The sequence below is a fragment of the Dendrobates tinctorius genome, unplaced genomic scaffold, assembly GCF_039654945.1.
Source record: "Dendrobates tinctorius isolate UK_male_01 unplaced genomic scaffold, ASM3965494v1 ptg000120l, whole genome shotgun sequence".
Classification (NCBI taxonomy): Eukaryota; Metazoa; Chordata; class Amphibia; order Anura; family Dendrobatidae; genus Dendrobates; species Dendrobates tinctorius.
Window position 1 is genome coordinate 36077788 of NW_027361788.1, and position 14179 is coordinate 36091966.

General features: G+C 45.1%; 1 protein-coding gene across 3 annotated transcripts in view; it reads right to left on the reverse strand.

The window, feature by feature from the left end:
• Window positions 1-322: 322 nt before the first annotated feature.
• SARDH (sarcosine dehydrogenase) overlaps window positions 323-14179 on the reverse strand; it is an 82256-nt gene continuing 68399 nt past the window's right edge. For all 3 annotated transcript variants that reach the window (XM_073541158.1, XM_073541157.1, XM_073541156.1), the window contains exons 18-21: window positions 10275-10437; window positions 5076-5244; window positions 4408-4543; window positions 323-1517 (exon numbers count right to left, since the gene is read on the reverse strand). In XM_073541158.1, coding sequence (XP_073397259.1) covers window positions 1392-1517; window positions 4408-4543; window positions 5076-5244; window positions 10275-10437 — 594 coding nt within the window. In that variant the 3' untranslated portion in view covers window positions 323-1391. The remainder of the gene's footprint in view (window positions 1518-4407; window positions 4544-5075; window positions 5245-10274; window positions 10438-14179) is intronic.

Below are 14179 nucleotides of genomic sequence, written 5' to 3' on the forward strand. Positions count from 1 at the left end.
CACAAATTCTTTGTTACTTTCATCATGTCGGCGAATGGGTTTATATTGAATTCTCCTCTCTGGACAGTTTAAAATGGCAACTGCATAGGGTAATTATTTGGAACCCTTGACATATGTTTCATTTTTCACCGTATGTACTGTTTCAAACAGAGATGTTGATGATATTTGGTATATGTACAAATTGTGATGCTTTGACATTAATACCCTTTTCCATTTCTTTTCTGTTCACCTTATTTCTGACAAAGGTCCCTAGCAGGACTGAAAACGTTCAACAATTATGAATGCAAAATAAAATAAAAAGGAACTCAATTCTCACAAAGGATTTTTTTTTTCGTCAGCGTGCCAAGTTTATTGGGTATTGTAAGTCACAGAGTAATTATGCCAAGCAGCCTAAAGACACGCCCCAGAGGATCTGTGAGCCATGCCCCCTTAGTAAAAACCATACAAATTAGCACCAAATAAATAGGGTAAAGAGTGCACAAATCTCAGCAGGATAGCGGGAATAAAATAAGGGCAAAAAATGGCCACTTTTCACATATTGCCAGTTCCTCTTTAAAGGAATTACCGTAAACAGTATTAAAAAAAAAATCTCTGCTTATCTTCAGAATTAGCGCCACACTTGTCTACAGGCTGTGTGTGCTATTGACGCCTGGCTCCATTAACTTAATTAGAGCTAAGCTGTTTTTAGAAGATAGCAGGTATATTTTTCTAACCCTTTACAACCCCTTTATGGCAATATTCGATTTTGGCACCTGTAAATATGAGAAATGACAAATCCTTCTCTAGCTCACCCCATTCCTTGTACAGATAGCAAATTCTCATTTCATAAACTGTAGGGGTGTGAATGACCGCTGGCCAGGACTTGGGTAAGGCAGCAGGGTCTCTTTGATGGTCGTTTCTCTTCAGGACTCCATTGTTTGATCAGAGTCAGTGAAGGTTGGACCGTTGGACCATACCATTATGTATAAGAGGTGTGACAAATTATAAAACCTCATAGCTCCATTTAGGTATTGAATCCAGCCATCAAACCTCTAATGACCAAACTATTGAGAGATGTCCAATCATGGACCATGAGACTATGACAATGCTAAATCCGTCATATCCCCCGCTAAAGAGATCATAGAAGCCTTATTAACATGGCAATATTCTAGTTATTTCACATACATAATCTACGTAGCACAGGCAATACATTATTCGCCTTATAAGTAAATTTACTTTAGTCTTTTCTGCCAAGATGGCAGCTTGATCGGTTAATCAACAAAGGACGACATTGCCATCACTCATAGATTTCTTGGGTACATGTTCTCTAGATAATGATTGAACCTTGGTGGCTAGTAAGAGTAGTAAGGGCTAATAAGTGTCTCTGACCAGTTTGTGTCACAGTGACCAGTTTAGTAAATCCCCTTGACCCGATTATTATTGGGGTCAAATGGGGACTTGAGGTGGGCTTCTGCCAGGTATGTCACCCCCATCCTCTCCAGAGCGTATTCTCCGCTGCGAACAAAATCCAAAGTGACCTGCGTAAAGAAGATCAAAATCAAGCGTCAAAATCAGTGAATTCTTTTTTTTTTTTTTTTTTTTTTACAAAAATCTGATCAATAACAGGCATCACTTAAAAAAACACAAGCCCTAATATGTTTCTATTGACAGGAAAATAAAAAAAAAGGATTTTTGAATGTGTGGAAAAATTGAAAGCTAGAGAAGCCGACTGGAAATTTGTTGCCCAAGGGTCCAAACTAGCCTGAAGCCAGATCACCATATTGGATGGTACTCAAATAACCTCGCCACACACTTCCATACAGTAATCTAAAAAAACAACAAAAAAATGTTGCCAATGTCGTAGGCAATGTTGAAATAAATAAATAAATGAACCAAGTATGGTAATCCCCTCACAGGTTCTGTAACGATGCAGCCCAAGTTTCCCGCTGGCCTCTACTTCCTGGTGTTATCTCAATACAAAAAAACTAACCAATCATTAGTCGCAGTGGGGACACGCCTCAAGACGTGATTGTTTGAGAGGCAAGACCAGGAAGTGGAGACTGGGCAGTGCCAAAACAAAACAGGACCAGTGGGGTAAATCGATGAAATGGGGATTTTAAAGCCGTCAACCCTAAGAGTAATGGTGGAAAGAAAACTTTAGCGCCAGGTCATTGATGGCAGCCACTGGAGAGGATTATTGTGCCCAGGGTGGTCATCCTCAAAACTGGTCCTGGTAAATAGTAAGTAATGGTGGGCAGATGTCGGGCTGAATGTGCATAGAGTTGTTGCTTCACCTTATGTCTCCTTTTTCATAAATGTTTATTCTTTCTGGCAGAACGTGCAGCTCCTCAGCTTTATAGGTAGATTAATGATCCTGGCACATGAGAGCGCTGCGCCCATCACCCCCAGGGCTTGATTATCGGACCATGTTTTAAGAGACTGAACAACCAGTGAACCAACCATCAACTTATTACGTTCTCCAGAGGGCCGCGCCAGCTGGATCCGGGTTGTAAAATAGCTCGTTAGCTAATGAATGTGACATAAAACAGCTGGTATGGAATGAGATGTGCCGTATCTTTATACGGTGCCGGATTCATTTCACTGATAAGTGCCAGCGAGCATTGTGTGTGACGGGTCGTAAGAGCGGCAGGAAGATAAATTGTACATTTTGGGCCCCCTTTTCCTTAATGAGCATTTTTTTTTATCTCTCTAGAAAAAAACACAAACAAGCTTTCCGGGCAAATAAAGTGATCAATAAGGCTGGACCAATTTATATGATGAACTGCGCCATTACATTATTGGTGGCCGTGGCTTCCCAAGACCATGGACTAAGGCTTATGATCGTTACGTCCTGAATAATGATACAGGAAGGATATGGAAGGCCAGACCGTGAATCTACTGAGAATTAGGGTCCGAGGTTCTGCTCAATTAGTGGTTGGAAATCATACACAAGGGTAAGGACTGGTTTACAGCAGGCACTACGGGAAATTAGGAAAGTCTGTACGAGAATATAGCATTATTGCGTTAATTAGAACTCCAAAAAGTGGCAAATGGCAGCATTAAGTCATCTGAAAGAAGGATTGTAGGCTAGGCTGATAAAAAATCCAGATATTGCATCAGAATATGGGCCTTACCATTTGGTCTTCAGCTTACTGGCCTGCCCAAGGTACATTACCAAATATCGGAGCCATAACCAGGGGCCCTGATTCAAAATCTGCATTAGGTTCATAGATTTGCAACCAACATATATGCAAACTGTCCCAAATTTGCTAGATTTTTCCAAAAATTTCCTACATTTTGCCAGGAAAATTCTTCCTGCCACCGGTCAAGCCACAAATAAGCCACATCTGCTCTTGACCCCTCTCCATGATGCCTATATGTCCCTATTAGTGAGAATGAGGTGCTAACATTCTGCTTCACTGTAAGCTGTAAAGCGAGATGCTTTATTTTTCTCTAGTGAAACCCATTGTGCTGACATCTAGAGGTCAATGTGAACACTGCGACAAAATAAACATCTCAATTTTTTTTTAGAAAATTGTTGACAGTCTATTTTTTGTTCCCATATGCCAAATACTTCTCTACTGATCAATTAGGCAGTGTTTTACCTTTCATGACACACAGCTTAAGAAACACCAGAGCGTGTTATAGGCGGTGATAGGAAAATAACTCAAATTACAGATTATTTTTACTCTAGAGATAAAGGCACCTCTCTGGGGACTGACAAATGAAATTCAGATGCCCACAAGTCTCCTTTTTGCTGGCAATCATTACTTGCCCCGACAATAGGCCAAAAATAAATGATTTAATGAGTAGTTTAGTAAATGGCCAATAGCAATGGTTTTGTTGACAAAAATAGACAACTGCTAACGTCACGTATAGAGAAAAATACACACTCCCAGGCAATGCAGAGGAATTCGTGGCGATTCACAAAATTGTTCCTTAAGTGTCCCTTAATCTTAGCTTTAACCCCACCAAGTCCAATGCTGAACGGATGATGCAAGCTTATTGTACATTTAATAGAACTTTCCAGGCTATATTTAAAAAAATGACTTAAATATCAATTTGGGCTCCGCAGCAAAAATTTAATTGGGCCCCCAATTATAATGTCAGGTTCTGCTACCCAGGCCAAAAAGGGCCTAGAGTTTCCTTTCTCTGTGCATTCATCTTTGGCCAATTTCCTATCCCCTTGTTTATAACCAATGTAGTTCCTCAGGGGAGGGGCTTGTTTTGCAGCCAATGCTAAGCCACCCCTCCCAAAGGAGTCTTCTTCAATTGTAGGAAAGCTCTTGTGTCAAATGTGACATCTACCTACAGCATGATCGCATTTTTCTTTCAATTTTGTCTCCCTTCATTGGTCTAAATTGATTTGGAATTTCTAAAGATGTTTTCTGATTGGTCAGAAATATTACTAAATTAACTTATACTTACCGGACCTCCATCAGGATTTCTGATGTAACCATACGCAATTGTTTTATTAATCGCAAATCCAAAGTCGGCCCTTCTGATGTGACCGACAGCGATACCATTCCTCCAAATGGCTTCTAGACCAAACAGAGGGACCTTCCTTGATAATTCAAGAAAACACAGATAAAGATAAGAAATTATGTAAATAAATTTAAAGAAAAATATGAATGATGGCTGCTTTTTTTTAATCAGAAATAGCGCCACACCTGTCCAAAGGTTGGTTGTGGTAATTCAGGTTGGTACTATTCACCTGAATGGGGTTAAGCTGCAATACCAAATTTAAGCAGCCAAAAAAATCGTATTAAAAAATGCATTCTTTTATCGATCTCTCTGTTGACATATAACTAAGGTGAAAGGAGAAGAACCTATTAGCAGCACATATCATTTCAACAGAAAAGTGCACTGTTTCTGTGTGTGGTCGTACCTTGTGAACTAATTGATCTGTATTACTGAGGACAAGATTGCATGTGGTAGGGCAAAGGTAGCAAAGAGGGTTATATGCTAAAAAACCCACAAGCAACACAGAGTATTTTAGGAGAGGAATGTAATCTTGTGGGAGGGAAGTTGCACAAGATCAGGTAAGGAAGAGAAACTAAGCAATTTTGAGTCCACAGAGTAAAAAAAACACTCACTCATTAATAGTAAATCCCACCAGCCGCTTACGAAGTCCCTCAGTCTTCTGCTTCTCCAGAGCTTCCCGTCCTAGAAATGGGATGCTGGATTTGAGTTTACAAGTAAAGGCGAGGCCGGCCTCCAGAGGGGTGTCATCGGGGCGCAGGTCTGCATGCCAGTGCCGGTAGCCTAGAAAACAGAAGGGTATTTACAAAGTGATATTTTGGAATCTCTTGGGCTACTCAGCATGGCGTTATTTACAGTCACCCTAGATGGCGGCACTTGTACTTTTACTGTTGATTTTTCTACATGGGTCAATCCTGTAATCTGGTGCAGTACACTGTTAAAGATCTTTCACTGCTTATCTGCTAGCCACTACTCAGAAACATGCTCAGGATACTACACATGCAACAGAAGTGGGACTCTTGCAACAGACGTTGCACCCCAGCAATAGATGTGGCAGCCCCGCAAGAGATGCTGGCCCATCCCAACAGAGAAGGGACCCCCTGCAACAGACACAGGACCTGTGCAATTGACATGGGACACCTGCAACAGATACAAGAACCTTGAAACAGACACTGGACCGCAGCGATAGATGCGCGATCCCTGCAACAGACGCAGGTGTAAGAGGAGGCGATGGTACCCTTGAAGAGTGAAGAGCCCCTGCATGATGTCATTAATGCAGAAAGGTTACCACCTACTGGCTAGACCGGACCATGGAGAACCAACCGACACCAGAAGAGTTGCAGGGGGAATGAGTTCAACTGTGGGACCCGGTCAGGTGCCTTGGATGACAAAGTTCCTGAATATGAAAGGTCTTGAGTGCCAAACTGCGGAGGGATTTGGTGCCAAGGAAAGGAGCGGTATGGATGTAGGCCAGAGACTACGCTGAAGCCAGTGTGACAGGCCTCAGCAGAGAGCGCGCAACAGCAAGGTGCAGGCCGCTGTCAGACTGAGCCCGGACGACGCCCAGTGAGATTTGACTACGCTTGTCAAGACCCGTGAACCAGATATAAGCCAGTCAAGATCCAGAGCCCAGACTGCATACGTGAAAGTCCGAATCCCCAATCTGCGCCAGTCAAAGTCCAGAGGCCAGATGACGGTAGCCGGAGCCCAGCCCTCTTTTCCCTCGGCCCAGGAGACACCCAATGCAGTCAAGCACCGAAGATCCAAAAGGAGACATAGACCAGGGGAGGCTGCTTGCAGTGATAGAAGGGAAACGGGTTGTCACTTTCTACACCAGCGTACAGCACAGGGGTCAGCCTGGGCAAGGACAAAAGTTGGGGTGGGATCAGCTGGGACAAAGAAGGCTCAGCATTCAGGACTTTATTAGGAGGACTTGTGGCCTAGAGGGAATACCCGGTGACCCCTGTTAGGGCCATTGTGTCAATAGGAGCTACCGTAGCAGCTCTCGCAGGAACAAAGAGACACCAGTATAATCGTTTAAGAGACTTCTCCGATTATTCCGATTGAACTGTAAGACTTATTGTAGGTTTTGCATTGTGTATGGGTCGCCCTCCCAGGGCTGCGGGGTACTCGGTACCGGGCCGGTGTCAGCGGGATGCGTCACAGCAGCGGTGACCCGGACGGTGGCCCTGGGAACCCAAGTAATGGCTATATGTGAATGGTGAATAGTTCGTGACGCGACCTGTGGTGTTCGGCAAGGTGTTAAGCCGAAGCTGCAGACAGATCCTCTGGGACAGTTGGCGTCGTGCAGCAGTGATGGTATAGCCCTCCACAGGCAGGGCTGATGTCCCAGGGCAGTGTAGATGTGGGGACACTTAGATGGTGTAGTGTCTGGTGCAGGGGATGTAGCAGTGCCAGGCGGACGGACGCAGGAAGGAATGGAGGACACCAGGGCATGTAGTTCCAAAGCTTTACTCACAGTCTGTAGTGCCCGCTTCTGTGCCGTGTCCTCTGGGTCAGGGACTCAGTCAACCTCCAGGCAAGATGGAAAGCTCCCTTCCACTCTCCGCCAACTTATGTGTCTTTTCTGAATGTCTCCTCTATAGCGCCTTTAAGTGTGAAGATCTCCTAGTACTGAGTTACACTGGAGTTCCTCTTGACAGATGTTCCCAAGAACTCTACTTGCACGGCAGACAGCTGTAGCCTGCTTCGGGGACTCTCTACTCCTGAGTCCCGGCTCTCTATCCGTATTGCTGTTGTGCCCTCAAGTCGTAGATGGGAGTAGTGCATTTACAGCCCACTACTCCACCGGTGTCTGCTGCAGAACCATTAGTGTTCATACAACCTCGGGGACCGGGCCCGGCCTTGCGCTTAGAACTTCTAGGCAGGGTTCTTCCTCTAACCCACGTCCTCTGTGTTCCCTTTTACTCCTACGTTCCGTACTTGTCTTTCCCTTCTATGGAAGCTCAGGTTTCAGTTCTACGTCTTTCTCCTTCTTTCCTTTTCCGTGCCAGCTGGCTCAGGTCACTGAGGCAGCTGCAGCACTCCTTCCTCCATCCCTTCTTCCAGGGATCTCCTTTCCTCACTCCTCTCTGAGTGACTTCCTCCCTCCGACTGACCTCCTGTCAGACTGACCTGTAATCCTAAACTATCCCACTCTTTTATGTATTCTAAACTCCACCCGCCTCCCAGCATGTTTAGTGTTCCAAGCAGGGAACCACCAAAGGTGCTCTGCTTCTCTCTAAGCAAGGAGCCACAATGTGGTTATGCTGAACTACTCTATTGTGTGGGGTGCGAGTGTTGGAGCGTTGTCAGGAGCCTCCAACCTACCTGGATGGTGGGGCACCACACCTTAGGAGAAGGTGCAGTACATCTGTAGCGACTGAGCCTCAGGGGCGCCACATATACTCCACTTGTGTTTGCACCGTTTTCTGTTCCGCAAATTCCCGCCACACTGGAATTAATAAATAGTTTTGTTGACTGTTCCCGCCTTGTGCTCATCTGTGCGTTGCCTCCGGTCTCCTGCTTACACGGGACTCGTGCAATAGACCCGGATCCCTAAAACAGATGCTGGCCCCCTGCAGTAGACGTGGGATCCGTACAACTGACACAGGCCCGCCATATTTTATTTCCCCTTCAATTCTTGCCCCTGGTGCCATGTACCTGCTCTAGTCTGGGTAGCTAGATAAAGGACTAGGCAGCTGAGTGAATCTCTGCCCTATTAAAAGAAAGCCTTTCCATGCCATCTCTATGGTCAGGTGCAGTTTGATCCAATCCCAATTATTATAAATCAACATGGCGACCATGATCTAAATCAGCTTCGGCTGTAATTACGCAGCACCACGGACAGATGCTGGGACCATTAACACCATTATGACTATTTAACGCTAATTGTTCTTAATTTTTCCATTACCACCCACAGTCAGGGTTTTGCTTTCCTTTCATGTTCTTCTTCCGGCTGGGGAGTCCTCCAATTATTTAGTCATCTGTGACTCCCGCTAATGATCATCTCAGTGTGACACAGGAGCCGCTCGGGGATCATCGTTAAATCTACACATCTGTTAAACGACAGCAAAAAGTCTCCCGTGTGATCTCACATAAAAGTGTCACGGCTCCATTCACGTCTCTCTCTTTTTTATTACAGAAAATGAATATTCCTTCAGCTTCTTGTCACAGGATAAAAAAAAAACCTCTTAATCATCCTGAGACATTTGTTGTGAGAGGTGGCAATTTATCTCCATTTGCACATGTCAATATCTTTTCATTTCTAATGAGACCACGACATTCAATTCACTTAGCGAAGGTCTAAGGAAATGAAACGTTACTTTCCGTCTTCCATTCTCCGTGTCTTTTCTTCCCTAAAATTCATACATGTTTTATGTGAACTTCAAAATCGCAGTCAGGAAGCGGCGGGGAGCACGTAATTTAATTTCTAGGTGAAGGTTTCCTTGCAGACAATGTGACATCAACCAAGGAGATTGGATCCGGTGCCCTTGTTTCATGTATGCTGCCCAAATACATATTTAAAGGGCAAGGCCGCACGCATGCGATATCACCATCAATGGTGCAGAAAATATACAGAAAATGGTAACTACATTTTCAAAAATTATATCTTATTGTAACTCTGAGTTTTCCACCCGTCAAGTGTCTGATTGTCTATTAGATTTCATAGTCTCTTTCATTAGTGCTCTTTGTCGCCCCCTGCTGAGTCATGCCCTTTGTACAACCTGCCAAAAGAAGAGATCCATTAAATACCCTAAGCCCAGAGGAATATCTGTGCCCCAAAATCTGTATCAGCCCCTCCCTATATTGTGTCTTCTTATGGGACATTAGGGCCCCCTCGAGGCCTTGGGGTTGGGTATGACTCTAACCTCAGTAACCCCCAATACCTACATTCCTCAGCCAGTTAATGTGTTACACCTCCTCCGTTGTTTTTCGGTGTCGCTACATGAACGCTGTCAACAAGTTGCAGATGACGGATCCATCATCAAGATGCTATTGATAGATCTTGTAGATATTAAATGTATAAAGATGTTCAGCTGTTGGTGTGAACAGATCCAGAGTATGACCTTATACCTCCTGGGCAAGAGGAGCAGTGTCGCTACATGGAAACCTTTAGCAAGGTGCAGATGACAGAACTATCATCAGCAAGTTGCTGATGATGGATCTTGTAGACACTACAGTAGATGCAACAGCATTTCCTGCTGAGGCTTGACTGTTGGTGTGAATGGATCCTTGAAGCTCCTGGGCCCCAATGTAAAATCTGTAAATAGGCCCTACCTGCTCATGTGGCACCCGAGTCTATACCTACACCCTTCAGCCATTAAATGTACCTCCTTCTTTAGTAAGCAGAGGGGAGAGTAAAAAATAAATCTCATGTCACTGAAGAAACAGTCAGGAAGTTGCTGATGACAGATCTTGTAGACTTTAAATGCATAAAGATGTCCTGGCGGGGCTGAGTGGTCTGTGTGAATGGATCCAGAGCCGGACCTTAAGCTTCTGGACCCTGATGTAAAACCTGTTAAAGAGCCCATCTGCCATGTGTCATATGTGACACCGACCAAGGGAAAAAAGGCTATTTGGCATTTTAGCTGTGTCCCCAATTGGATCAATACGATACGCCGGTATATATGTGTTAGTAAACATTACATCATCATGCAATAAAAAGGTTAGATGAGGATCTGTAAACTGAAGCACCAGCTATCATACTTGCTGCTTGTTTCCATTTATTAAAATTGCAAAACTTCCTGATGTTACTCCACTTTGGATGGTGGTACTGTGACCCCCTAGCACCAACCTTTGGTGAGCATTACCTTTTTCGATGCTGAGAGAGTCGATTGCCCTGTACCCGGCGTTGCCAATTCCATGCTTGGCTCCAGCTTCCATGACTGCTCGATACACGGGCACACAGGCCTCCCTGGGCATATGTAGTTCCAAACCCATCTCTCCTACAAAGGACAGCCGGATGGCACGCACCTGGATGGAGACAGGGAAGAGTTAATAAGGAGAATGTGTAGAGCGGATTCCATCAGAGCGGAGAAAATGGTTTTACCAAAGGGGCAGCCTGGAGCTAAAGTGCTTTACCGTAGTGCAGAAGCTAATGCAACCCTGGACTTAACTTGTCACGTCCCCTATGCATCCTCTATGTATGCGGCCATGCACAGCGCTACTTGTGTACGTTCTGAGAAACTGAACCTGCACATTGTCAGGGGGTCAGTGATCGAGACTTGTCTCTGGCGTTCACCGCCAGCCCCCCATCCGGAGCAGAATACAGGCCGTCTCCTTCCTTATGGCTGCAGAATGGAGCCCTTTGATATTCCCTACTGGCCCTATATGGGAAGCCAAGAGCGCAGTCCCCATGAGGCTCTATTATTTGGCTGCTTTGGTTGATAGAGCTGAGTATGATGTTGGAGCTATTAGTTGCTTTCCTATCGATTCCTCTTGTGGTTTTTGCTTGCTCGCTGATTAATAAGTGGATGAAAAGGTTCCCGTGGGTCTGATGATGGGCAACGCTGTAGCACTGGACTTTAATCAGGGAGATTTACAGATAAATGGATGGAGATCCTGTCGTCTTCTCCACACGGACTCATACATCTAGGAGCCGCCGCATTTTGATAAATATGGATTTTTAACGATCATATTTTGGGGTCTTCCTCAGAAGCTTCATATTAAACAAGTGAGTGATTGAAATCCGAGACTAAAACCAGGTCCAGGAATCAGAAAAGTAAAAAGAGAGATTGCTATAACGTGTAGAGCAAAAGTCTGAGAAGTCATATAGTACACGGTCATATAACGCCCTAATAATATCACCACACAGCGCCTAAAGAAAGCCTCCATACAGCATCTAAATAGCACTGCCATACACTGCCATCCTGCCTATGGTAGTGTCCCAGGTAATCAAGGGAAAAGTAGGTAGTAAAGTCCCAGGTGGCCTAGAGCAGTATAGGGAATATAAGTAATGCCCAAGAAGGACTAGGGCAGTGTAGGGGGAAAGTGTGAAGTCCCAGATGATTTAGGGCAGTGCAGGGAAGAATGGTAATATCCCAGGTGGTCTAGAGCAGTATAGGTACATAGTTACATAGGTCTTTTTTCAGCCTAAGTTCAACCTTTCTCCACCAATTGTTCATTTTGTCACTAATGTAACTATAACCCCCAATGTTATGTGTATCAAGGAAATCGTCCAGCCCTTGTATAAAAGCTGTTATAGTGTCGGCCATTACTACCTCTTGTGGTTGGCATTCCACAGTCTGACTGCTCTAACTGTAAAGAATCCTTTCCTATTTAGCTGCCAGAATCTCCTTTCTTCCACCCGTAACGAGTGCCCCCTGGTCTTTAGAATGGTCCTTGGAAGGAAATGATTTATAAAGGGGTAACAATACATTGGGATCACAGGATTTTATGTCTCTTTTCATACACCCCAAGACCTTGTTTGCTTTTGCGGATGCTGCCTGACATTGAGCACTGCTGCTCTGCTTACTTGTAACCAGAATACCCAATATTTGCCCATTCAGACGTTTCATCCAGATCGTTTTGTAATACTATAAAGTCAAGGTCAGATTTTAGTATTCTACATAGTTTGGTGTCGTCAGCACAGCCTGACACTTTACTCTCAATCCCATCCACAAGGTCATTAAAAAGGTTAAAAAGAATCGGTCCCAGAACAGATCCCTGAGGTACCCACTGCTCCCACTACAGATCCCTGCGGTACCCACTGCTCCCACTACAGATCCCTGCAGTCTACACTGCTCCTAGTACAGATCCCTCTGGTCCCCACTGCTCCCAGTACAGATCCCTGCATTCTCCACTGTTCCTAGTACAGATCCCTGCAGTCCACACTGCCCCAGTACAGATCCCTGCGGTCCCCACTGCTCCCAGTACAGATCCCTGTGGTACCCACTGCTCCCAGTACAGATCCCTGCAGTCTACACTGCTCCCAGTACAGATCCCTGTGGTCCCCACTGCTCCCAGTACAGATCCCTGTGGTCACCACTGTTCCTAGTACAGATTCCTGCAGTCCCCACTGCTCCCAGTACAGATCGCTGCAGTCCCCACTTCTCCCAGTACAGATCCCTGAAGTACCCACTGCTCCCAGTACAGATCCATGCAGTACCCACAGTGCAGTGCAAGGCAAAATGGTAATGTCTCAGGTGGTCTGAGGGCAGTGCAGGACAAAATGGTAATGTCCCAGGTGGTCTAGGGCAGTTCAAGACAAAATAATGTCCCAAGTGGTCTAGGGAAGTTCAGGACAAAATAATAATGTCCCAGGTGGTCTAGGGCAGTTCAGGACAAATTAATAATAATGTCCCAGGTGGTCAAGCGCAGTATATGGAATATTTATAATGACCCAGGTGGTCTAGGGCAGTGCAGGACATAAGAGTAATGTCCCAGGTGGTCTAGAGCAGTGCAGGCCAAAATAGTAATGTCCCAGGTGGTCTAGAGCAATATAGGGAATATTAATAATGTCCCCGGTGGTCTAGAGCAGTGCAGGCCAAAATAGTAATGTCCCAGATGGTCTAGAGCAATATAAGAAATATTTATAATTACCCAGGTGGTCTAGGGCAGTTCAGGATAAAAAGTAACGTCGCAGGTGGTCTAGAGCAGTATAGGGACTATTAATAATGAGTCAGGTGGTCTAGGGCAGTGCAGGAGAAAATGATAATGTCCCAGGTGGTGTAGGGGGTATAGCTGATCAAGTCTTTGGTGGTTTATAGCAGTGTCATAGCTCATGGCTAGATCTTTGACAGTCCAGGACACTAAAGGCGGGTAATAGTAAGCACCATGGTGGTCCAAGGTAGTGTTGGGGCAAATTATAAAGTCCTTTGTGGTCTATGGCAGTTTAAGGGAAAATAATAAAGTCCCAGGTAGTGTGGGGCAGTATAGGGCATAATAGTAAAGTCCCTGGTTGTCTATGACAGTTTTGGGCTTAAGTCCCTGGCGGTCTAGGGTAGTGTAGTGGTTTATGGTAAGTGCCCTGGTGGTGTAGGGTAGTAAAGGAGCTACCTGTTAATTACCTCTCAAGGCTCTAGCAATGTCAGGCTGTTACGGGAAGCTGAAGGTCGGATCAGTTTACCATTGATCATATAGATCTATTCAAAAGAGGAGCATGAGAAGAGCGCCACTCTTGGAAACATCTTGTATTGCAGCTCAACCCCAATTGCTATACCGAGACCGAACAGCAATACCATACACAAGCCATATGCCAGGACTATGCCTACCTGTGAGGAATATGTCCCCTAGGTGATTACGGGGTCCCGTACATGACAATTTGGAAATTTAATAATCGGATTTACTGCATCCCACTTTTCTATTTTCTCATCTGTTCTTTCCCAGTGAAGGATGCACCACAAGGAGTTAAGAGAATTTCTTGCTACCAGCAGAGTTAAATGAAGTACAAAACGCAGAAATCCTTCACGGTGTGTGATAGAAGCCGGCGTGCATTGCAGATGATGTTCACGTAACCCCTCACTTGTCTCCCCGTCCCTCAGATTGTGTCAGAAGCGTACTTTCGGAGGCTCTTTTGCACACGGGGCCGTGTGCTGGGCCAGCCAGGAGCTCTTTTCTCCATTATACTATTAGATCAGTCAGGCAAGGAGATAGATGGAAGGATATAGCTGGGGAGGATCCCACAGCCTATTTGGGTTACAAAAAGGAAGCTTTTAACAAAACACAGCTGCTAGGGATCCGGTGGGGGTCACTGAACAATCCCAAGCACCTGCAG